Raw genomic sequence first — 25250 nt, forward strand, 5'->3', positions numbered from 1 at the left:
ACCAATCTCCTCCCACTAGACAAGAGAGCATTTTAAACAAGCCAGAGAAATTTATTAGGTTGTATTTTGTATTTTTTTACAAACAAATTATTCACCAAAATCATCTATAAAAATGATAAATTTTAATATATTTCAGTAAGTGAAATAATGGGCTGGAGCACTAGAATGACAAATTTAGGTTATTAGAACGGATTCAGCCACAGTTTCCTTTGAGGAATTACAGAGGTGCAAGCTGCCTCTGAAGAACAGATATATTGTTTCTTTGCACCTTCAAGCCTGATGATAATTATTTAGAATCAAACTTGCACCAAGTGTAAGGAATTCTCCCTAATTCTTATCTTACGATTCCACACAGCATGATAGATCTGATTGATATTGAAAAAGAGCTCTTGGAAAAGAACTTTCGTTTTGAGAAATATTTTGATTCTATTTTAAGTGCTTGATCTCAATTCTTAGAGTTTTTTTAAAGGGTAATTCTCTGAGGCCTGAAACCAGAGACTACTTTACTAGCTATTTCTCCAAACTCTCTGTTCCTGTTCTTCTCAATGAACTTACATAAGCGAGAAGCAAGCAAGCATGAAAACGTTGGCTGCCCCACTATAAGCCAACGCAGTAACTATGTTTAATAACAACTGCTCCGCTACTGTAATACATAATAACTATGCTTTATCTTACTGAGAAACGTTGGAAACAACATGAGATTTTCCAAAACCACTGATTACAGACAGATAACTGCCTGTAAGCCTTGCCTATGTTTACGCTTAGCAGACAACTTTCTTTATAAATGCTACTTCAAAGTGTGTGTTGTATTAACATTTTGAGGATTAAGAGTAAATATAAAACTCCTAACAGATTAAATTGCAATATTAAACAGTGTAACTTAGTGTATCCTATATCCTAGCAGCTTTTAGTTTCATATTTAAGTAACGTGATAAACCTCATGGGAAGAACAAAGTGTAAGTTCTCTGGGCCACAAAGATAAGCAAATAACTGTCTTCCCTATGTCAACAGGTTGGTTTTCCCATCCAGGGGGGCCATCAGGCAGTAGTCCAATCTATCACTAATCACTGTCGGAGAGAACGGCTCAGCATCCTTGTATGGCCAAAACCCAAACCATCACCCTTGGCAGCACTGATTAGCATTCAGGTAGAGGACACTGAGTAACTCCACACAACAGGATAATTAACTTAGTTATCTGCACCCATCAGGATGTAATGCTGCTCTAAACAGATCTTTTACAAGAGCAATACTAAGACAAAAACTCCTTCTTTCATGCTCTACGGCATGGAACTCTGGACCTCTGCCAAGCACTCATTCAGGCATTTGAGAAGATCCAAAGTTGCTTCTTGAGGTCAATTTACATCCTTCTGATAGGGAACCCTACAGCTTATTCTCCTGAAAAGTAGGATGGCATTCAAGAGGATAAGAGAACAGCCTTCATCTTTAAACTGAAAAATAAAGTCACTTTCGCCATCAGTATCTCTGTTATCTAAAACATACGGTGTTCATTACAATCAAAGGCACAATCCAGGTGCTGCCAAAGACCACGGTCTCAGTGTGTTGCTAGTTAGTGTCTGGAGCAAGCTAATCATTTACCATTTGTCATTCTCAAAGTGTGGCCTCTCATACGGAGATATTACTTTACCTCAATGAAGAAAAATGCTTTTTAAGGACAATTTTAATAGAGCTTTGGGCTTTACTGGAGTTTTATATAAGAAATTGTTATCTGGAGAAAATTTCCACATATTCTATAAAGTTCATTACCGAAGATTGTCTTCAATATTTCTCATGTAAAGATCTAGGTAATCAAGACTTCTTTAAAGTGACAGTAAGGAAGAGGACGCTCAGAATGAATTTAGAAATGCCCAAATATGAAACTCTTAATCATTCTTCCTTATGTTAATGATCTTCCTATATCAGGAGCCACCATAGCTCCATTCTGGACATAGGTTAGGTAAAAACAAGTAGATCAGTTGCACTTGAACTCCAGATCATTCTAACTATATAAAAATAGGACACAATACAGCTACCCGTGTACCCTGTCAGCTTGTCTTCTGGCACAGTCTGTCGGGAAGGAGGACAAGATAGCTTAACTTCTTATTCATTTAATTAATATTTATTGAATACCTACGGAACAATCCAGTCTAATGAGTACTGTGATAATAAGATTTCATGCCTGACCTTGGAGGACTCAAATTCCATGGCTGCCTAGATATTTCTCAACTCTTCGCATTTCTTCTCCAATAAAAACAGGGCCATTGAGTTAACGCAGACCTGGTTCAAACCAAAGCTCTTACTTGCTGCGTGCTTTGGGGCAGATTAATTAAGCACCTTGTCGTCTATGAAAATAGGGAAAATATCATTTACCCTGTATGCCTTTCACAAAGACTAAACGAGATAATCTATGAAAAAAATCACTAGTATAATACTTGGTATGTCTTATTACTCTAAATAGTAGTTTCCTCTTTCCTTTCTTTCCTCCCCAGAAAACTCAGCTCTAGCTAGGCACTCTAACTACTTTTCCTGGTAGGCTATAAGCTCCACGAAGGTAAGTACCTTAAAAGGTACTTATTAAATTATTAATAGAAGAATGGATTAATAAATGAATAACGAATAACCAAGGATCTGTCTTAGATTCTTTGTCCTAGGATTACTTTGAATTAAATCCAGAGAACTCACCAACTGGAGTCTACCCTTAGCGTTTTCACCCACTTCTATGCGCCTCTACAGATACTTGATCTGAATATGAGGCTCCACCTGGGAAGCCCTTATTCCTACATATTATCCCAGTGATTTATTTTAAGCCAGTTATTAAAGCCATTTGAACTTTGTGCTACCAAGTATGCAAATTGAATCAACCTGCTATGCCTTAATTAAAAGAAAATGAGTTTTAGTTAATGACAGTATAAACCAATAAAAAACATTTACTTTACACCTTTAAGTGATGCAAAGTGAATATTAAACATATAAACAAATTTATTCTTGACTGTAAGATCTGTTTATACTCAGGAGCTCCACAGGATAAACCAACTCTCAACAATAGTGTTTATTTCTGTTTCATTCTTATTTTTCCCTTGTAATAAATTTGGATGCATTAGCTTTTTTTGCAATACCCTCACAAGATCAATTAAAATATTCATCAGGAAAAAGTGTTAATTTAAAAACAAGCAATAATTTATCCAAGCTGGAATGATACTGCATGTTACCTATAAAAATAAAATTAAGTTTTCTCTGCCTTTGCTTAAGCTTTTCCAATTTATCCTTCTTTCAGATAAATGGAAAAAATTTTCTCAGTGTTTTCAGAAAGAAAACTGTGTAACTGTTGACACATCACTTGAATCTCTGGGTAGAATGAATGAATAAAAGACAAAGTCTCATACGTGACATATTAAACCCAACTAGAAAACTGTAAGCTGAAAAACTTAAGATTTTTTTAATTTTTCCTTTTTCTCCCCAAAGCCCCCTAGTACGCAGTTGTGTGTTTTTAGTTGTGGGTCGTTCCAGTTGTGGCATGTAGGATGCTGCCTCAGCATGGCCTGATGAGCAGTACCATATCCGTGCTCAGGATCCGAACTAGTGAAACCATGGGCTGCAGAGGCGGAGCACATGAACCTAACCACCTGGCCACAGGGCAGGCCCCTGAAGAACTTTCTAATGCAATGATTAGGAGAGTAAACTATTATGCCTTTCCTGATTTTATATTTGCTTCTAATTCTAACACGGGAAGCACTATCCTTTGGAGGTTATTGATAAGCTTCTATTTTTTAAAAAGGAAAATATGGCAATACCCAAAAAGAGAAATGCAACAATATGTTTCAAGACTTCTTACATTAGGAATAGTATAATAAACAGATATTTGAGACCTGTGGCTATGATTTTTACAAGTATTATTTTTAAAGGTATAGCCCAAGATTATCAATAAAGGCTCTAAAATGATATTTTACACAAAAGTCTGTCAACTAATTGGATAAAATACTATAGAAAACAAAAATATAATTTTAAATGAACAAAAACACTTTAAAGTTCAGTATCTCAGCAATCACTGAGTGATAGCTCAATCCCTTTATCTTATAAGAAAGGAAACCAAGGATGTCCTCTTCTCTTCTACATAGTCTGATATTCCCTCTGCTTCCTCACAGGTCCCCACGGTCCATGGAACACATGCATGTCACCTGGTCATGGTCTGAGGCCAGCCAACTGCCTTCTGTTACCTTGTCTGTTACCTTGAGAGGCCTTTATGCTTAGTCCTTTTAAGTAAATGATTCTAGAATTTCTCAGACTATCACTGGTCACGAAAGCAAAGAATTGTGGCAGCATCTGGGGAGGATTGGGGCGGCAAGGCTGTAATTATCACAGACCAACGCAAGAATCGATGAGGGACACGAACACTATTCAGGTCTAGTATCACTAAAGTCTACTTTCCCGGCCTCCATCATTAGATCTTGGAGGAATCCAGCTCTCATTCCCTCACCCTTTCTAAAAGAGGGGTGTGGGGAGAGGGAACATACTATCCATTCTCTCTCCCATACAGAGCAAAGACAAGCCCGTAATTGTAAGTAACAAGGCACTACTAAAGTATTATTAAGAGAGAACAAACCCTTAGAAAGGAACAGAACTTTTTCTCCCACTGCCTTAGTCTTTCATACTCAGTTCTACTGGTAAAATCAGAGCTCCTACAGGTCATTGCAGTCAAATAGCTGTGGAACCTTGAGCAAATCACCAGCTCCTTGGGCCTGTTTTCTCATCTTTAAAATGAAAGAGTTGAACGCATTGATCTCCCAGGTCTCTTTATATTGAAATACTGTCTCTTTTATATTCTGAATTCAATTATAAGACAGATTAAACACAGACTCATCTGCCTGTCCTTTAAGGCAGTGATCTCCAAAATGTGGGATATATGGCAATTAATTAGAGGGGTAGGCACAAAATATTAAAACTTTTAATTTATACATGTTTTTAATACAAAGAGATGGGAAAAAGACTCAGTTTTACTGATCTTTAATATTTAATATGAATGACACTGGTGTCCTCGCTCAGTCTGTGTGAGAACAAGAGCTCCTCAAAGCAGAGAAGTCAGCAGGGAAATATTCTTCCTTTGTCTGTTCTCACCATACAGCATGTTACTCGTGCCCAGTTATGGGGATTTACAGATATTATCGAACGCTAACCAGAGGCTTCCAAGGATTTCTGCAAAGTAATCTCAGATTAAAAATAATACCAGTAATGCAAAGATAAGTGAACGACTAAAAAACACAGGGCCAACACTCTTCCTCTTCTTAAAACAAGTTCTTTGTCAACCTCATTCTGAGGTAAAACAATGACTATGGAATTCGATTAGCTCTGACCAGAGGTAGTCTCGCAAATCAAAATTATCAACAAGTATTAGAAATGGCCACTACCTTTAATTCTGAACCTTTTCCTTGGTGCACAATGGGTTTTGAAGTATTTAAGAATGGTAGTACATATACAGAATTTTAAAAAATATTTCAAATATATATTGACAAAACTTTATACTGCTAAGGGTATACAATCAACAAAGTCTGAAACCTTGTTTATGGGAAAGTGGATGCAGCTGCTGCTGGATACATGTCCAGAATTTAGCTAAGCTACTCCACAGTATTACTGCCTCAGCATCCATTTTGTTTGGCCAAGTGGCCTGCAGGGGTCTTAAACTGACACTGGCCCCCTCACATGAGCGTGTGCCCTTGACAACAGCCCGCAGAGACACGGCAAATCTAAGTTCCCGATGTGACTCTACCAACAGCCCTTGTTATCAGCAGTCTCCCCTGGCCCCCAGGGCCTTCCCCTTGTGTTAGAAAAGATCCTTTGGAGCTCTTTTTGGTTTGATCCATGTGGCCTGAACTTAGGAACCCCAAAGCACCCAACCTACCCTAATAAAGGCATGAGCCCCAGGTCCCGCCTCTCTGTCTGTCTGCACTCTGCCTCGACCACCCTGTGTAGCTCCTGGAGGTATGCTGTGTACTTCTTCAGGACCTGTGAATAATAAACTTCTCCATTTCAATTTCTCTATGGTCTTCTGTGGAACTGCAGCTCACCATCTGGCACCCTGTGCTCCACGTAACAAATGTTAATTTGACAAAGTCATAACAAGGCACCGTGGCACAGTGCAAAAGCATGAACACTGGAGGCACACAGACCTGTGTTAGACTCACGGCTCTGACACACAACTAGCTGTGTGGTCTGGATAAGCCTCTGAGGCTCCGATTTCTAATCTGTAAAGCTGTGAAAATAGTATCTGTCTCATAGAGTTATTGTGGGACTTGAACAAGAATACTTGGCACACGCAGGTCTTGATAAATATTAATTTCTTTTTTCTTACTCTTAATTTGCCAAAAAACAAAGACATGTATTTGCGTAGTAAGGGAAGGCAAGTGAAGAACATGGTATGATACTATTTAAAATTGCATTAATTGTTTCTGCAAGGGTACAGTGCAATTATCTGCCCCACAAAAAAATTTATCATGTTAACCGAGATTTAAGAACTGCATTGGCAACTTTTGTTTAACTTACCACATTAAAATCCAGATTTTGTTTAACCCATTCTTTTGCCTCTTCAAATTCATCTTTCATTTGCATAATAAAAAGCGTATCCAGGGCATCTACTATTGTTGCTCCTTTGATACTACCTGCAAATATCAGAAAAATATTTATTCAATAAAATAATTTTGACAGCTACATACATGCAAATTGATCACACCTTGGAAAAGGAGGGAGAGGGTGATACCGAACTTACTAATAAACGATATTGAACACAGTGTAAAATTCTTCCAGTGAAAGAAAATATAAAAGTTGCACCAAAACCAAACTAATAATTATCACCTGCTATAGATTGATACTCTAATCTTTAAAGTTTCTTCTGAGATGTAGAGAATAAATCTCTCAGAAATTTCGTTCGTGATTGCATTCTCTAGAATGCATTCTCTAGAAAAATTAGATCTGAAACAGAGGAGCAACACACATTATTAATTTTAATGTAATTCCATCAAAGTGCACCTGTGCAAATAATTAGATCTAAAATTGCTTAGTGATAGCTCTAAGAAACCATTACTCTAAAATGCAATTCCACCCCCTCTTTGAAGCACTGACTGTTCCCAACTCCCCTCCCACCCAGCCAGTCCTGATTCTGTGATTTATTTCCTCAGAACTCCCTTGACATGAAGACTTCCTGTTGCTCCTGCACCCACCACTTCCTATCTTCCGTTATAATTATTTGAATGCATCTCTTTAGTCTGTAAACTTCCTTAGAACAGACAAATCATGTCTTGTTCATCTCCACATTCCACAGTAAGAGACTGAGTATGGTTTGAATGCTCAATGATAAATTTAAAAACCATCAATGTATTAACAGAGAATAAAATAATCTCTTTGATTATGGCAAAGTTACACATAACTAATTTCTTAATGCTACAAGCAACTTTCATAGAGATAAAAGCAAAAATGGAATTGGATTTAAAAGAGTTATAATAAACAATAAAAAATTAAAGCTTTCCAAGTCTGCATAAAGTTTCTGAGTTGCTCTCTTCAATTCCTATCTCTCATCGCCCATATTAACTGGTCACTGTGTCTGAAAACACTACTTTATAAAAACATCTGAACTCACTTCTATTCCATTACCTCAGGTTCAGGCTCTCTTCATCTCCAAACTGTGTCCCTGTGATGGACCAACCAGCCTCTCTTCTCTCCCACCCTTCCAGCTCTCTCTCCATTGTTCTTGCAATGTCCTCCCTACCTGAGATCCCACAGGTTCCTCAGAACTTCATATGAACATCTACTGAAGCACCTAATGCTTTGATAATTCCCTATTCACACAGATGTCTTCTGCACTAGGCCATCAACTCTGCAAAGACTCGTATTGTGTTTATTAACACCAGTGCTGAAAGGAGAGCCAAACACATGGAAGGTCCTAACTAAAAGGAAAAGCATAGTGTGGTGATTAGGAACAGGACTCTGACCTTAGCCACACCTGGGTTCAAGCCCCAGCTCCGCCTGTCAGTAAGTGGCTAACACTGGGCAAACTATTCTCTGAGCTTCATTTTTCTCATCTATAAAATGCCTATAACAATGTGATTAAATGAGATGATGCCTGAATGGCACTTAACACACAGGAAGTGTTGCTGATACTGTTGCTTGTTATATGATTTGATGCTAACACCTTCAGTTAAGATACAGAAAGTCATGTTTTCTATGGTGAATTCAGAAGTGTCAGAATAAGACTCCGTCCCCTTCATCCTGTTACTTATAGACAAGATTGTGGGGGTTAAAAAGGAATTGAGTGCAGTGTGGGAAGGGCACTGGGCAGCTCTGTGACTCATGGAATCCATCTAACACTGCTGTTACTTAGCTTCCTCACCTCCACAATGGGAATGTTATTAATATGCACAATACTGACCACAGAGGGATGCTGTCAGGATCATGCAATAAAGCTGCCAAAGTGGGTAAATGAAAGTTCACATAACTGACCTAATCCACCCTTACCTTCTCTTACAGGGCAACACAACAGAAACCTAGAGTCAAAGTCAAGAGTCACTGAGACACAGCGAAGATCACCATGGCTGGCTCCCTTGGCCAGCTTATTGATAGAGACACAGCTTTTACCTGACAGGAAGCAGTTAAATGCAGCCAATCAAATGCTCCTCTGCTGGGTATCACCCCAGGAGCTAAACATCATGATGCTGCACCCACATCTATTAAATGAGAATCTTTGCAAGTGTGCCCCAGGTGTCAGTATTTTTCAAGGCATGCAAGTGATTCTAATATGCAGCCACTGCTCCATCCGAAGGACACACTTTGCACAGTCCTTGCAGACACTCTATTAAGTATGCAAGTTTCCTAGGAACATGGTCTGGAGAGTCACACAAACTTCACCACCCACACGTTCAGTCAATTGGAAAGAAGTTACTGTCACTAGAGAACCAAAGCACATTCTACTCACCAAACAAACTGCTCGAATGGCCTTCTTTTGATATAGGTTTCAGTTCATTTAAGCCCCAAGCGTAACGTTTATAATTATTCCAAGCATGTTTCATCATCTGAGAAAAGAAATGCAAACAGGATTATAATTTGAAGTTGAGATGTTTCTGCTCCAAAATAGATCATACATTGAAGACCTAAAGGTTAAAATGTTAAACCTCACTAATCAGTTAAAAGGATGATGATTAATTAAAAGGGTGATGATACTATCAATAAACAAGAACACACACATACACATAGCCCCTTTATGTTTACAAATGGAGATTTTTCTTTTTTGAATCCATTTAATTCTGTTTAATATACAGATCATTTTCAAAAGTCAGTTTCCAGCAACAGAAATTTAGCTTATCCCAAAAGGAAGAACTATTCTTAAGACTTGCTATTTAAAATTCATATTTTTGTACAAGGCTCTCTGTACTTTGTCAGCCTCACCATATACAGACAAATATCCAAGGTCATCACTTTAAACACTTTGATGTATCTTGACCAAGTCTATATGGAGAAGTATTTTTAAATATCTACAGGAAATAAAAAATGAAACACTATGGTTCTATCTAGATTTTGGAAAACGTCAGCTTATTTTAAGATAATCAATCTTTAACTGTATACGTATGTGTGTACAGCTCTGTAACTGAAGACTGATCCTGTGTATTTCCAATCTAGACTCCTTGTACTAGGAATGTTTCTAAGGCCAAAGCTCTCTGCCACAAATTAGGTGTATATATTTTTTTCTTTTATGAATTTTAACAAAATTAATTGATCTACATACAAAGAAAGTCAAAATAATTTCTCCTGGCTTATAGACAAAGTTCTGACCTCTTGCACTAGACATGAACTCTAGTAGAAAGTGAATGATTTTCAAGGGGAGAAATTGTTCTAAGAACCTGTCAGAATAGTTGTATAACTATTGTATAATAATTGTATACTTTTTTCAATGACTTAATATATATAATTATTTTTATATACATTTTTTAAAAAGTGTTGAGGACCCATCATTCATCTAGAATTTATTCATGCAACAGTTTCCAACACATTAGCAACAGTAATTAAAATAGGAACATAAGTGAAAATCTTCTAATCTGGCTCCATATTTTGAAAAATCTTAAAAAGCACCACATAAAGTTATAAATACTATATAAGGGCTGTTTATCACTAAAAATCTTCGGTGAGATCAATACAATTTTATTAACAAGAAAGCCTTCAGATGTCCCTGAACACAATAATGAACATGTCTTTAACCAATTTGTACATTATCTTCCTATCTCACCACTATTGCTACTAAGAAGGGCTACCAAGAATCTGTACTATCTGCTGGGCACCCTGCTAAATGCTCTGCACTCATATGGTACTCATTTCTCATTAGAACCCTATGAAACATGTTGTATTACCATTGTTTGGTAGATGAAGAAATTGAGACTTGGAAGTTAAAACGCAAACAAGTTTACTCAAAGTCTTGACATTTCTCTATAGCTAAGAAGCCAAGGTTTATCTCCCTGCTGGCCTGACGTCAAAACCCATGGCATTAACCAACACTGTATCACCTTCCTTTAATGAGTCAGCAACAGAATCTTCCTTTGATGAATCAGATTGTTGATCTTCTGACAATCAATAGAATGCATATGAAGTAGCGTTTTCAAGATTTTCTCCTTATAAATTAATTTTATAGGAATGTGTAATAGGCTTGAGAGTAAAATATCCTGATTTATAATCCCTATAATACCACCAATTAGTCACATAATCATGGACGAGTCTCAGTTTTTGTGAGATTCTCTTTCTTTATCTGAAAAATTGAGATCATCATTCCTCACAGGATGTATGTAAGGACTACACGAGCATGGCCCGTGTGATTACACTGAGGGCCCTATGTGGCACATGGTAGGTAACCACATTTTTATTGAATTTTAAACCTGTATTGAAACCAATTAAATTCACATCACAGAAACAGAAACCAATGAGACTCTGAAAAGACTAGGTATATGAAATCCACAAAAATACCTTGAGATTACATTTGAGTATAATTTGGATTTTCCATTTAAATGTGCTACATTTGGTAAACTCTTCATTTCTATAAATTTCCAAAGATACTTTATAAATTCAAAAGCTTTTGTAATACACCTGACACAAGAACAGAAAAAAATGTTAGGATGGTGTGTTTCAGCTCCAAGTCTGAATGGAAACCAGTGCCATAGACTATTAATGACACAAAGATAGCATAAAGCTCTCCCATAGGAGACTTTTGCTTTGTCAAAAATTATAATTTATACAATGTACCACTAGTACAGCACCTCCTTAAGTTACCTCGTTAGTATATATTAACTTTTCTTATCTTTTTTCCACAAGGGAAAATCTGACATTAATTGCTTAGCTTCCTATATTTCAAAAGTTGCTGTGACACATTTCTCGAAATGGGTTCCTCATCCCATGGGGTTTCTATGAGTTAAAGTTAGAACAGAAAAAGAAAACAATGTGGTCAAAATGGCCTGAATGGAGCATCAAGAGTGGCTGCTCTAGGAATCTGTGAAATGAAGAGGAACAGCCATATTGTTAACTAATTCCAGCAGTTGGTCACCTCTGGAAATGATTTACCATGTTAAACCCAAACACAAGACATCATGTGTATGTGTGTGTGTGTGCATGTGTGTATGCGTATGTAGAATAACAGTGAGATTGAATCCACAACTCAAAAATAAAACCAACTTTGTAGCTCAGATTTATGATTATACAAATATCTGAAAACATCAAAATGCTACCAGAGTCTAACTTTACAGTGGTAAGCCACTAGCCAGCTGAGGGACCATGGGGATGAAGGCATTTAATCTCTCCAGACTTGTGAGCTGACAGGACAAGGTCATTTCTGAAATTCAACTACTAAGAAAGAAGTCCATAGGTAGGATAAATCCCCCCTCTTTACAGGCTCCTTAGTTTTGTTTTGTAGTCTTTCATCAATTTAATTAGGGTTCTACAGCCTGACATCGCAAGTAAAAAGATTAAAATAGGCCTAAATTAGATGTTGATCAGGACTTCAAACGCAGTACTGAAACCCTCACGAAAAAAGATAAACTGAAAGCAAACCAAAGATTTATTTTTTCCTGAATATTTATATTTGCATTGGTGAAAGGTACAGCTAACACATGACGTGAATGGAAACAAACAAGGAAGAATGACACAAAAATTCATCATAGCAATCCATTATTTTGACCCAGAGAAGGTGGAATTAAGGCATAAAATATCCACAAATGGCATTACTTCTCCTTGACTCTATGCTTATCAAAGATTCTTTGATTAGCACCTTCTTCTCAATTGGCATCAGGGCTGAATAATTAGGCAATGTCATTTACTGAGTGTCTGCTACACTATGAATGACAAGATGCTAAAGGACTAGAAGAGAAGTGTACAGGACTCCATCATGCTTGTAATCTAATAGACAGTGTATGGAAGCTTAACATTCTCCCTTCTTACATATTCATAAATGTTTATAAATACAAGAGAATAATAAGAAAACTAATTAAATTTTGCGTACAACTCTACAATTGTACCTATTTTCAATTTCATGTCCTGACCTAATCAAGGGCATGGCAAGCCATGAATACAGAAAGATATGCTTGAATTTCCCCAGGAAGGTGTAGATTTCATAACTTACATTTTTGTTGCTAGAACTACCCTTAGCAAATATTTTTATCTGATGATGTTTTAATCGTATGATCTTAAGTTATTCATAATAGACACATTAAAAGACTTTTTGAAAATCTCACCATTTTTGCCAGACTGGTCTTAGGAAGACTTGGGCTTTCACTGGCCCCTTAAAAATGTCTACAAGTTCAAGGACCACTTACAGGCCCCCCACTCTGGGGTCTTACACAAATTTTCACAGTTGGTACAGTGTGATTTGGGTCCCTAACCCCAGGTGACTGATCCATAGCCTGGTGCCTGACCCAAAAGTAGACAACTGAGGGCTAGCCACGTGCATTGGAGGCCAGATGCCCAGGCGGAAGCTCTCTCCAATAGACAGACCAACTCAATTATCTACTCTATCTGTGGCAGTGTAACTGAGAGAGATTCACAGAGAATCCAGAGACCAGAGTGATGGAGAAGCGGAAAAGTACAAATACAGAAAGAGAAAAAGCCATAAAAAGGGGTCATGAGGCAGCTGAAACCATGAGGGGGACAGAAAGTGAAGAGAGAAAAGAAAGAGGAGGCTGGGAGGCAGACATGGGTGCTGTGATTTGCACGGTGTCGCAAGGGAATTATGTTAGGTCACAGAGCTGCTGGAGAACTACAAATAATGCTGTTCAATCCTGAACGTCGATCTTCCTCTACAGCACGAGGTGGGGCTCTTTGCCGGCTGAGACTGTTACTCGCTTCCCAGTGTGTCCTTACAGAAAATCCTTCTTTTTAAATATTTGTTATATTTTATTTATTTATTTAAAGTTATTTTATCGAGGTCACATTGGTTTATAACACTGTGTAGATTTCAGGTGTACATCATTATATTCTGTCTTCTGTATAGACTGCATTGTGTTCACCACCAAAAGTCTAGTTTCCATCTGTCGCCACGTATATGTGTCCCTATACTCCTTTTGCCCTCCTCCCACCTCCTTCCCCTCTGGTAGCCACCAATCTGTTTTCCTCTCACTTATTGAGGAAGAATGCATAATAGCAGGTCACAGGGGTAGGCATCTGATAAACTGGGTTCATATCCCAGCTCTGCCATCACTGATGTGACTCTAAGTGAGGCAGTTAATCTCCCTGAGCCCACTTTCTGCATCCACAAAATGTAAATAAGTAGAAGTAGCTGCCTCACTGGTTACCATGACGATTAGATACAACAATGCATGTAAAGAGCTTAATACATCGCCTGACGCATAGTAAGTGCTTGATAAATTGTAGGCATTATAATTATTTTTATTAAAAACTTAACCTAAGCATGTCTCTGATCTTTGCAATCTGAAAGAGCATCATGCCTTTTCCTAGTGACGTATATAAATAAGATGGGCAAATATACACAAACCAGGCAAACCTATATAGTACACAAACTCTTTATAAATATCTACATTTAAAAACATATACAACTATTTAGTACCCAAAACGTGGAGGATGAAAGGATGAAGACCTTTTCTACAAAGAGTCTTCTCCAGGTGTAAGGCAGGGTATATGAAGCTTTAGTTCTGAAGCTTCATATACTGGCTTTCTTGAGATCTTGGTTGTGCCATGTACGCGTAGGGAGGGGCTTTGCTTCAGAGACCTGGGGGCTGATCTAGGAAAAAGATATGCCCACATGAGGCAGTAACACACAACAAGCTCTACTGAGGGGGGAGGGGCTGGGACCGGATTGCATGAGAGGGGAAGTCCCTCAAAGCATGAGACTGTTCAGAGGCTTAAGGGGAGGGGGCCAGCATCCAGAAGTGGAGGAGGGCAAGGGAACGCCCAGGAGAGAGGGGGCTTACATGTCTAAGTGCTGTCCTCAGAAGTGTGTTGGGGAGTCTGGGTCAGAGAACTCTGAAGGGCAGTAGCAGCTTAGGGTCTTAAAACCACAAGGCCCTATCTTATTAATGGCCAACAGATGCCATAAGTTTTCGCAGGGTATGTAAAGCAGGCAGGCTCTAAGAGGCTAAAAGTCTACCTGTTTGGCTTAGTTTAAAAATAACTGGATGTGTGAAAATTTAAATTTGGTGCCAGCGGGCTTTTGAGCTAACACGGCTCAGCCTGCGGTGAAGAAATGAGCAACAGTCGGGGCCAAAGGACAGAGGCCGTCTCTGGCTCATTTATGTAACAGTTTGCCATTTGGCAGGAAAGGGAAGCAGCTCTGTCGTCCAGGGACACGCGCATTCTGGCTGCTCTCGAGGACATGAAGGGCTGTGTCTGGTTCCGGCGAGGCCTAGGGTGGGAGGTCAGCCTACTTTAGTGATTGTAAGAGCAGAAATTGACGGCCTTCCCTCTTGAAATTATACAAATGGTCGATGCTTTGAAAAACACTGATTTGAAAAACTTGACAGTAGTTTCCACTTAAACTTTGCCTGAAATTACTTGATTGTCACATGAAAGTAACTTCCAGAAATTTCAGATAAAATCTCAACACGAAGCATGTTTAGGATCACTGTATCAAGCTTCTTGCCTTTAACCTTTGGTGGAACTGGGAAATGGAGGAAAAGGAAAGAAGGTAAAAAGTAACTTTAGGAAGCAAGTCCCAGCTTCTCCAAAGCCTCGCTTATCTGTTGGAAGAGAATTTCTAGATATGTGAACACAAGACAAGAATCTAGCCACCCCTTCCTCTTATCTGATGCTGTCCCAATACTTACATTTCCCTGTGGGAATGAAGACTGAGAGGACAAGCAGGAGCACCAGGCAGGCAGGGACTTCATGCTGAGGATGGCTCACAGAAAGCTTGGTGAGCAGGCTTCAGCTGGGCAAGACCAAGCCCTGCCGCCTAAGGGTCTCATCTCTCGAACCCTCATCTTTTTTTTGTTGTTGTTGAGAAGAGAAGGATTGGCCCTGAGCTAACATCTGTCTCCAATCTTCCTTTTCTTTTTCTCCCCAAAGCACCAGTACGTAGTTGTATATCCTAGCTGTAGGTCATTCTAGTTCTTTTACGTGGGATGCTGCCTCATGAGTGGTGCTAGGTCCACGTCCAGGATCTGAACTGGCAAACCCCAGGATGCTGAAGCAGAGCGTGCAGAGTTAACCACTCGGCCACGGGGCGGTCCCAAACTCTCATCTTTAAAAAACGATAATCAACTGTAACAAATGTACCACTGTGGTGCATGATGTTAATAGCGGGGCAGGATGGGGATGTGCTCAGGCAGGGATATATGGGAACTTTCTATACTTTCCATTCATTTTGCTATCAACCTAAAACTGCTTTAAAAGAATAATGTCTACAATAATAATAATAAAGAAAACAATAGAATTATCTTCCTCACAGCACGATCAGGAGATCTAATCTGATAGTGCACCTGGCTGGTAGAAGACATCCAATGAGTGTTGCTGGCCTTCATTCACCGCACCTCGTCGCAGGAGTTAAAGAGAGATAAGGGAGACAGCCCCAAGGAAAGAGGACACAACTACACTGGGAGCCAGCAGGGCAATTCAGGGAAAAGTGAATTAACAGGATGGAAAACGAAAGAGGTCAATCTTGGGCCGGCTCCGTGGCCGAGTGGTTAAGTTTGCGTACTCCGCTGCAGTGGCCCAGGGTTTGGATCCTGGGCGCGGACATGGCACTGCTCATCAGGCCATATTGAGGCGGCGTCCCACATCCCACAACTAGAAGGACACGCAACTAAGATACACAACTGTGTACAGGAGGGGGGTTGGGGAGATAAAGCAGAAAAAAAAAAAAAGATTGGCAACAGTTGTTAGCCCAGGTGCCAATCTTTGGGGGGGGGGAAAAAAAAGAAAGAGGTCAATGTCACATAGAGGTGACAGGATGCAGAGCCTGGTATGACTCTGCATCTGCGGAGACTGCAGGCCTAGAGTCTACCACGATCACAGCGTTTAGCACCATCTCACTTATAGGCATCAAGATGCCATCTAAAGACAGTCCTTGGAGTGATCCTCTTGACATCGTTCTTCACTGAGCAAGGCATGAGCCCAGTCACCTTCTGTCATCGCCCAGCATGGGGAAAAACCTTCCCAGCCACGACAGCTTCCAATTTTACCCTATATCAAATTAAAACACTCATTCATGCACTTGCTCAATTTATCTCTTTCGAACACTGAAACATATTAGTTCTCTCTCCCTCTTCCCAAGGCTGCTAAGGTGTTCTACTTCCAAGATTCTTTTTCCCAACGTTTCAATGACAATTACTACTTACTGAGTACCTACTGGTGGTGGGGTGTGAATTATAAATGAAGATAGGGTAGGGTGCCACATTTGAAAAATAAAAAGATGGCATGGGACATACTTATACTAAAAAAAAAAAAAATTTACGTTTATCTGACATGCAGATTTAACAGAGTCCTGTATTTTATCGGGCAACCCTACGATGCAGGGACAGGATACACTCAGTCCCCAGCTTTGTGTCCAGGGCCAGCTCCCTGGCTTGTGCCCTGCTCTGCCTCGGGTTCAAAAGAGGGGCTGAAAAGTCCAGGACCAGATAGAAACAGAATGGCCTGGACGAGGGCACCTGGAAGTGATGGGCAAGGTGGCAAAACAAGAGTTAAGGCCTTGACGAAAGCCATCTTCAAAAAGTGCCAGGAAAAAAATACTAAGCTTGCTTTCAAAGTTTTAAGCTAGGTTGTCCAGGGGTCTACACAAAAACCCCCAGTATGCTAGCTAAGGGGAAAAAAAATATCTGAGAGCTACAGATAGCCCACAGGCCAGCAGTGTGCACCGCAATTCCTGGTCTGGACCTGATGGCTCTGGGTTAGGTCTGTGGGCATGTCGCTTCCTCCAGCCTGCCTCCCACAACTCCGCCAGCAGCGCCCGGCCCACTTCTGGCGCAGGCTGCCCCAGTGCCTGCTCTTGGACTGCCCTGGCCCCATCATGGGTGCCATCTCTGGCAAGAATCTGTGAGGTCCTTAAGACCTGAGATGTACAAAGCATTACGCACACACTTCTCAGCAATTCTCTTCTTGCTGGATGAGTAGTGGTTTCACATTTTAAAGTTTTTTTAGAATTCTAAACACTCTGTTCTACAAACGAAACTGCAGGAACTGTAAAGGAGGAAGTGACAACTCAAACATCGACCACAGGCACTGAGGGGAACTTGATAACTTGCCACACACTTAATCCTTACAACCCCCCTGGGGTATTATGACCCCATTTTACAGATGAGGAAGCTGAGGCCCAGCAAGAGCAGAGGAGGAGCAAGGCTGAGAACCCTCCTATTCTGATTCTTTCCATGACACCACTTATGAGAGCCCTGACTTTTTTGCTGCTTGCAAACCTTAAGCCAGTCAGCCGCAGCCTTTGAGCTCTCCTGCTGCTCCACGCACGGAGGGCAGCCCTCTCTGGGGTCCAAAGAGATGCGGCCAGGCCTGGCACCAAAATGGCACACACCAAATCGGGCTTGTGAGCTGGCTCAAGGAAAGAACCTCACAACACCACCACCTTTCCTTGCCTGCCTCACATCCTTCAACTCTCATGATCTTCCTTCCGCTCCCCTTCAGCTCTCTCTCCAGCTCTGTCCTCAGCTCTGCTCCTCGTGGCCCTGTAGGCGACTTGGACAGAGAAGACGGCTCTGGTCTACTCTGACCCTGCCTGTCACTGGATTTATGGAGAACCATGAACCCCTCTCCTTCACACCAAGCTGCTGACTTTACTGACACCTGCTCTCTTCGGTTGATACTTCCTGAGTTTACCACCGCCACCAAAGTTGGCCGGCTTTTCTTTCCACTTTGCCACTACTCCACTTCTCTTCTACTTACTTGTCTCCATGTATGCAATTTGTTACCAGGTACTCGAGGCTGCCTCCTAACCACTGAGTGGATATATATATGTGTGCACATTTTCTTCATATTCAGATGTGATGAATTCTCCCACAGCCAATTTTAATATACTTTTCTTTTAAAGATTGGCACCTGAGCTAACATCTGTTGCCAATCTTTTTTTCTTCTTCCCTCCAAAGCCCCCCAGTACACAGTCGCATATTCTGCTTCTAAGTCCTTCTAGTTCTGCTATGTGGGACGCTGCCTCAGCATGGCTTGATGAATGGGCCTAGGTCTGTGTGCAGGATTACTTTTTTTGTTTTAAGACAGCAGAAGACGTCGTTAATGCTACTGTGTGAACCCCTATGGGTCACTGAGCATTAATTCCCCAGTGAATTGAAAGAGTAGTTAGCAGAAGCTATTGCTTTAGAAAAAGAGTCAGAATGCCTAATAAAGCCAGTTTTAAAAAATAAGAACTCTAGTTAATCCCTACTTACAGATTATCCTGCTTCTAAGTATCTCATTCTCCTAAGAAAAGTCAGTTTTTTCTTGGTCTAGCCTAAGGACTTGGATCACATGCAATATAATGGTTCTCTCACTTTGTGATCAAATTCTGACATCATTTTATAAAACTTCTGTGCTGTTACCAAATGAAAGAGGGTACGGGGCCAAAAGCCTCACAAAAACCACAAAACAAAACAAAGAAACCCCTCAAAACTTGACTAAAATGTAAGTACATATCTCTAAAATATTCTGAGGCATGGTAACTTAGCATCTCAAAAGTTAGAGATGAGAAAAAGGCTTGTTGACATGTGACTATCTAGAACATTCCTTTTTTGGACAGAAGCACTATTGCTATGAATGCTTTCTTTACATAGATAAGCTTTGCCTCAGCCAAGGGTCTATCACTTGCAGTTAAATCCTCATCAAAAATATCTGTCTTGTGGTTAATGACTGTAGTCGCTTTATACAGAAGTTGTCACTCAAGTTCAAAGGTTCAACCTCAGGGTTTTTGGTCTGTTTGTTTGGTTGATTTTTAATTGACTTAAAACTGCATTCATTAGATTACCCCTGCTAAGACCTCTGTGGTCAACAGGAGGCCAGCAAGTGTTCCGTGGCAGGCCCGATGCCAGCTCATCTTCCCTGCCCGCTCCTCAGGCGAAGACTTGGTAGGGCTTTTCTAAACCTGGGAAGCATCAGCGGCTATAGATTTTCCTAGCAATTAAGAGAAAATGGTATCCCCTACAGGGATATCATGAAGCTCCCTTTATTCTAAGGAGATCTAAAAAACTATCCCATAGAAAACAAATACTATCCTCACGGAGTGTCTCATTTCAAAAGATGTTTTTTAGCTTTAATATTTGTAATAAAAAAGCAAGCCCAAACATTCTTTTAACTCAGGCATGTCATCCTACACCTTCAAATTTTCACTACATTTATCTTTTTGTAGTAGTGATACAGTGATTTTTCAGAACTTTTTGCAGTAATGAGACAATAATTTTTCAGAACTTTTTGCTGTAGTGACACAATGATTTTTCCCTTGTTAAGAGATCCATTTTTAGATTTGTCAAGTTCATAAAGACTAATAACTTTTTATTTGCTCTTTAATACTCCTTTTAGGGGCTGGCCCCATGGCCGAGTGGTTAAGTTGGCGAGCTCTGCTGCGGCGGCCCAGGGTTCGGATCCTGGGCACGGACATGGCACCGCTCATCAGGTCACGTTGAGGCGGCGTCCCATATCCCACAACTAGAAGGACCCATAACTAAGATATACAACTATGTACAGGCGGGGGGGTTTTGGGGAGATAAAGCAGAAAAAAAAAAAAAAAGATTGGCAACAGTTGTTAGCTCAGGTGCCAATCTTTAAAAAATTTTTAAAAAATACTCCTGTTATAAACATTTCAAACACTATGAAGTTAGAACATAGTTGATACATGAAAAAGAATTACTTTGAATTTTATAAAAATGAGCAAAAGTCAGAGACATTTACCTTTTTTTTTAAAGATTGGCACCTGAGCTAACAACTATTGCCAACCTTTTTTTCTTTTTTTCCTGCTTTTTTACTCCCCAGATCCCCCCAGTATATAGTTGTGTATTTTAGCTGTGGGTCCTTCCAGTTGTGGCATGTGGGACGCTGCCTCAGCGTGGCTGCACAAGTGGTGCCATGTCCGTGCCCAGGATCCGAACCAGTGAAACCCTGGGCTGATGAAGCGGAGCGTGTGAACTTAACCATTCGGCCATGGGGCCGGCCCTACCTTTTTAAATTATATTCTTTTTTCTTTTTTTCTTTTTGTAAGGAAGATTGGACCTGAGCTAACATCTGTTGCCAATCTTCCTCTTTTTGCTTGAGGAAGATTGTTGCTGAGCTAACACCTGTGCCAATCTTCCTCTACTTGGTATGTAGGATGCTGCCCCAGCATGGCTTGATGAGCAGTGTGTAGACGCACCCAGGATTTGAACAGGTGAACCCTGGGCCACTGAAATGGAGCACATAAACTTAACCACTATGCCACTGGGTTGCCCCTCATTCTTTGCTTTTTTTGAAACAAACCAGCCCTAGAGAGTCAAGCCTGGTTCTGCTTCAGTTATTAAGAGAGTTTCTTTTCTTTTTTTCCTTTTGTGTGCATGTTATGAAATAGACTTTATTCTTTAGAGCAGTTTTAGGTTCACAGTGAAATTGAGTAGAAAGTACAGAGATTTCCAACATACCCCCTGCTCGAAGACTGTACAACCTCCCCTACTATGGACGTCATGTACCAGAGTGGTCCACTTGTTACATCAGTGAACCTACATCGACACATGACCATCACCCAAAGTCCACAGTTGATATTAGAGTTCACTCTTGCTGTACATTCTATGCATTTTGACAAATGCATAATGACTTGTACCCACCATTACAGTATCACACAAAATAGTTTCACTGCCCTAAACATCCTCTATGCTGTCTATCCATCCCTTCTGTTCCCGACAACCACTGATCTTTTTACTGTCTCCATAGTTTTGCCCTCTCCAGAAGGTCATATAAATTGGAATCACAGAGTATGTAGTCTTTTCAGAATGGCTTCTTCCACTTAGTAAATACATATTTAAGTTTCTTCCATGTCCAAATTTTCATGGCTTGATAGCTCATTTCCTTTTAGACTGAATAATATTTGACCATGTGGATATACCACAGTTTATTTACCCATTCACCTTCTGAAGGATATCTTCGTTGCTTCCGAGTTTTGGCAGTCATGAACGAAGCTGTTACCAAAAGGAGAGCTGTAGGCAGAAGTGCTTCCTTCCACGTTAAAACCAGAAATCACTATTCTCTTAACTGAAGGATTAGGAATTGAAATTTTGTAAGTTATTACTATTTGAAGGTAGAATTCATAAAAAATACATTGGTTATCAAATGTCACATATTATAGGAAATTTTTTCTTAAAACTTCTGAAATAATTACTCTTAAAATTGTCCATTATTAATTAATAGTTGGGATGCCCACTGTCATTCTAGAACCCATGATTTTATAAGATTCTGAAGTAAGCCTTCTGTATACTGCAGATAACAGTTTTAGATATTATTATCTGGACTTAGCAATAATAAAAATGTTGTATAAAAAGATGGTATTTTAAAAATTACTTGTGAAATGTAATATTTATGTATACTAAATACCAGAAATGCTGGTTCCCAAGTATAATCTTAGAGTAGCAACTACTGATTCTACAAGACCTAATTGGTTTGTTACAAAAAGGTACTTTCTTCTCATCCTTAATAAAAGAAAGAGCCAGCATTTGTTGAACACTTATGTGTCAGGAAATATGTAAAGCATTCCATATTCTCTCAGTCCTTCAATACAACTTTGCAAGGACAGTAGTCTCCCCGCTGAGATTCCCATTGCACAGATGAAGAAATCAAGAGGTTATGTAATTTGCCAGGGTCAGACCTCTAGCAAGTGGTGGAGCTTGGCTCTGAACTCAGGCTGCCATATTGTCTTGTACACTGTCCTGACGAAACAAGGGACCCACACAGTCTGGGGAACCTGCCTTCAAAACAAGCTTCCAAAGAAACTGGTAACTCGTTGTCATCGATACCCATCTTTCTATGTTTTCTATTACCTATTTAATCATTCTGGGGAAATTTAACTTTCAGTAGTGAGACCTTCAGAAACATGACATGCAAAACTACCTTCAAATCTTTCTGTTTTTGAAAACTTTGCTGATACAGGGGAGAAACATTAAATATATTGCTAGATTAAGACACTGAAGTGAAAATGAGAATATCTCTTGCTTCTAGTGCCCTGTAGGATAAAGATGTCTTACAAATGTGGAAAAAGAATTTTGCTTTACATAAATTTTAACATCTCAGAGTTCCTTCCTTTGGAAGATAGTACTTCATCTCTGTTTGGGCCTCCTACAGGGTTAGCTCATAATCTTTATTATTGGTTTCATAGTAGACGATATTTCATCACCAACAGTACACCCTGATAATTTTGTTTTGCGGCTGTTGAAAAAAGACATATTGCTCAATATGAGTTTAACTGTCAAGAAGCACTCTATAAATTGCCCCTAACTTGGCAACATCAGACTTCTTGCTAAATACCTGACCAAAAAAAAAAATAGTACAGAGATACTGATTATTTTCCAGTGCTCTTTCTATTACAGTGTCCTTTAGACTTCTACTATGTTACTAAGGTTATTCCTGAAGATGGCAAACAATTATCTTGGACTATATGTGGTACCATTTTTAAGGCAAGCATTAACATCTAATATGCTTGTATCATTACCACCCTATAAACTAGTGTCTTCTATGGCCTGAAGATCATCTGAGATGTTTTGTAAGTGATGGCAAGTGTTTCCTGGGCCTGAAAATGTATTACTTTAACCATTCTGTTAGAGCTTTCAAATCTGATAAAGCCTGATTTTTTTATTTTTCAAATGGTGGAAAAAGATCATCATTCATTCTACTGTTGCTGGATAGCAAGTGCCCAGCATTAAATACATGCCAAATTCAGTGACCTGTTAAACTAGACTGCATTACTTAGCATTAGCCTCGGGTACAATGACTTCCAATTTTGTTCAGCTATTTTATGGCTTAAAGATCAGGCAAAGACCTTCATGCAAGGGAAAAAAAAGATGTCAAGTGTATCAGCAGAGGTCAAACTATTTTACTATTCAAAAAGAATACACAAAGCTGCAAAACAATAATAAAAATGGAAAAGATATAAATATATATTCCACCTACTGCAGATACTATAGATTGACTGACCCCACAGCAACATTCTCGTTCTCCCTCGCTTGTCCCTGGAAGAGAAGCTGTAAAACGCAAATGTTTGCTTTCCTAGCCTCTCCCTGTGACAATGTTTCAGCTAATGAGACATTCGCCAAGGTCAGCCAGCAGCCCAGCTTTCCCTCTTCTTTCTGCCTCAAATGAAGGTGGGATGCAGGTGGCTGTGCTGTCACAGTGGCCGTTCTGCTACCATAAGTGAGTGTAAACCCAGGAGAACCGCAGAGGCATCATCCTGTTGGAGGGGACCATGATGGCCTGCCCCCACTTATGTTTTAAGTTCAAGCTAAGGTTATTTTTATTTTTATTTATTTCCGTGAGGAAGATTGGCCCTGAGCTAACGTCTGTTGCCAGTCTTCCTCTTTTTGCTTGAGGAAGACTGTCCTAGAGCTAACATCTGTGCCAATCTTCCTCCATTTTTTGTATGTGGGATGCTGCCACAACATGGCTTGATGAGCAGTGTGCAGGTTCATGCCTGGGACCCACACCCATGAACCCCAGGCCACCGAAGCAGGGTGCACAAAGTCAACCACTACACAACTGGGCTGGCACTGAAATTAAGGTCATTTTGTTACTTAGCTCATTGACTACCAACCACTAATGAATGTGACATTTGAGTAGCTATCTGTTGGTTATTTTTTTAAAATTTGAGTGATCAGATCAAAGTTAGACTTATACCCCAATCTGGGGAAACAGGAAGTTTTTCTCTGCATTATTTCTTTTCATAATATTGTTTGATAGCTGAAACTACTCTAAAGGTTTGATCAGAAGAGTTATATAATAGTAAATAATATGATTTATCAAAGAAATATGGTAGCCGAGCCCTCCATTCAAGCTTTAAATGACTGATGTGTGGCAGGGGTTGGAGGGAGGGGCACAAACTTAAAAAAATAAAAGGTATGTAGTCACGGCTCCTGGATTCAGCCAGAAAACAGTAACTTGATGGAACAATTTGAGTTGTTTTCCTCTATCTTGCTTGAAAAAAGTAAAATATTTGTTAAAAATGGGATAAATTATTCCAGGAAATACTGTTATCAAAGAAGATGACGATGTTACATTTTTGGGTGAAAATCTCAAATATTCATTAAGGCATCTTCTATAATATAATTTATCCACAGTGCTGGTAAAAACTGAATTACCCTAATACTTGCATCCCATTCTTGTTAACTATATTAAACAGCTTAAGCTATCTGAAAAGGGCTCTTATTAAAAAAAATTATAAAATGATATTTTTACTAAACACAATGCTCCTGGTTAGTAAAATTAACAATACTAGTTGAAATGTTTAATTTTTATCTACTTTTATAGCATATGACAGCTGAGCTACAATTTCTTTTTCTCAAATGTAAAATTTCTCTCCCTCAAATATGTATATATATTTATATGTGAAAGACTATAACTTTTCCCCCTATGTTTTACTATAACTACACCAAATCTTGTTTAAAATAGGTCAGTATACTTGTGATCCTCAGCTATCAATTTCCATATAAACTGAGTCTCTTATACCATGCATTTTCTTCTCATTGTTTGAACAACATTAGAATTCCATATCCTTCATTTCTGGAAACAAGACTGTTGTTCCAAATAGAGAAGTATGACCTTCTACCACCGACAGAAAATACCTTTCTAGT

The 25250-nt window shown here is 39.5% G+C and overlaps 1 protein-coding gene across 4 annotated transcripts in view; it reads right to left on the reverse strand.

Annotated features, from left to right (window-relative positions):
- The window catches only part of MAN1A1 (mannosidase alpha class 1A member 1), a 162613-nt gene that overhangs the window by 111304 nt on the left and 26059 nt on the right, over nt 1-25250 (reverse strand). For all 4 annotated transcript variants that reach the window (XM_008527151.2, XM_008527153.2, XM_008527152.2 and 1 more), the window contains exons 3-4: nt 8954-9050; nt 6532-6647 (exon numbers count right to left, since the gene is read on the reverse strand). In XM_008527151.2, the coding sequence (XP_008525373.2) occupies nt 6532-6647; nt 8954-9050 (213 nt within the window). The remainder of the gene's footprint in view (nt 1-6531; nt 6648-8953; nt 9051-25250) is intronic.

Source organism: Equus przewalskii, chromosome 9 (assembly GCF_037783145.1).
Source record: "Equus przewalskii isolate Varuska chromosome 9, EquPr2, whole genome shotgun sequence".
NCBI lineage: Eukaryota > Metazoa > Chordata > Mammalia > Perissodactyla > Equidae > Equus > Equus przewalskii.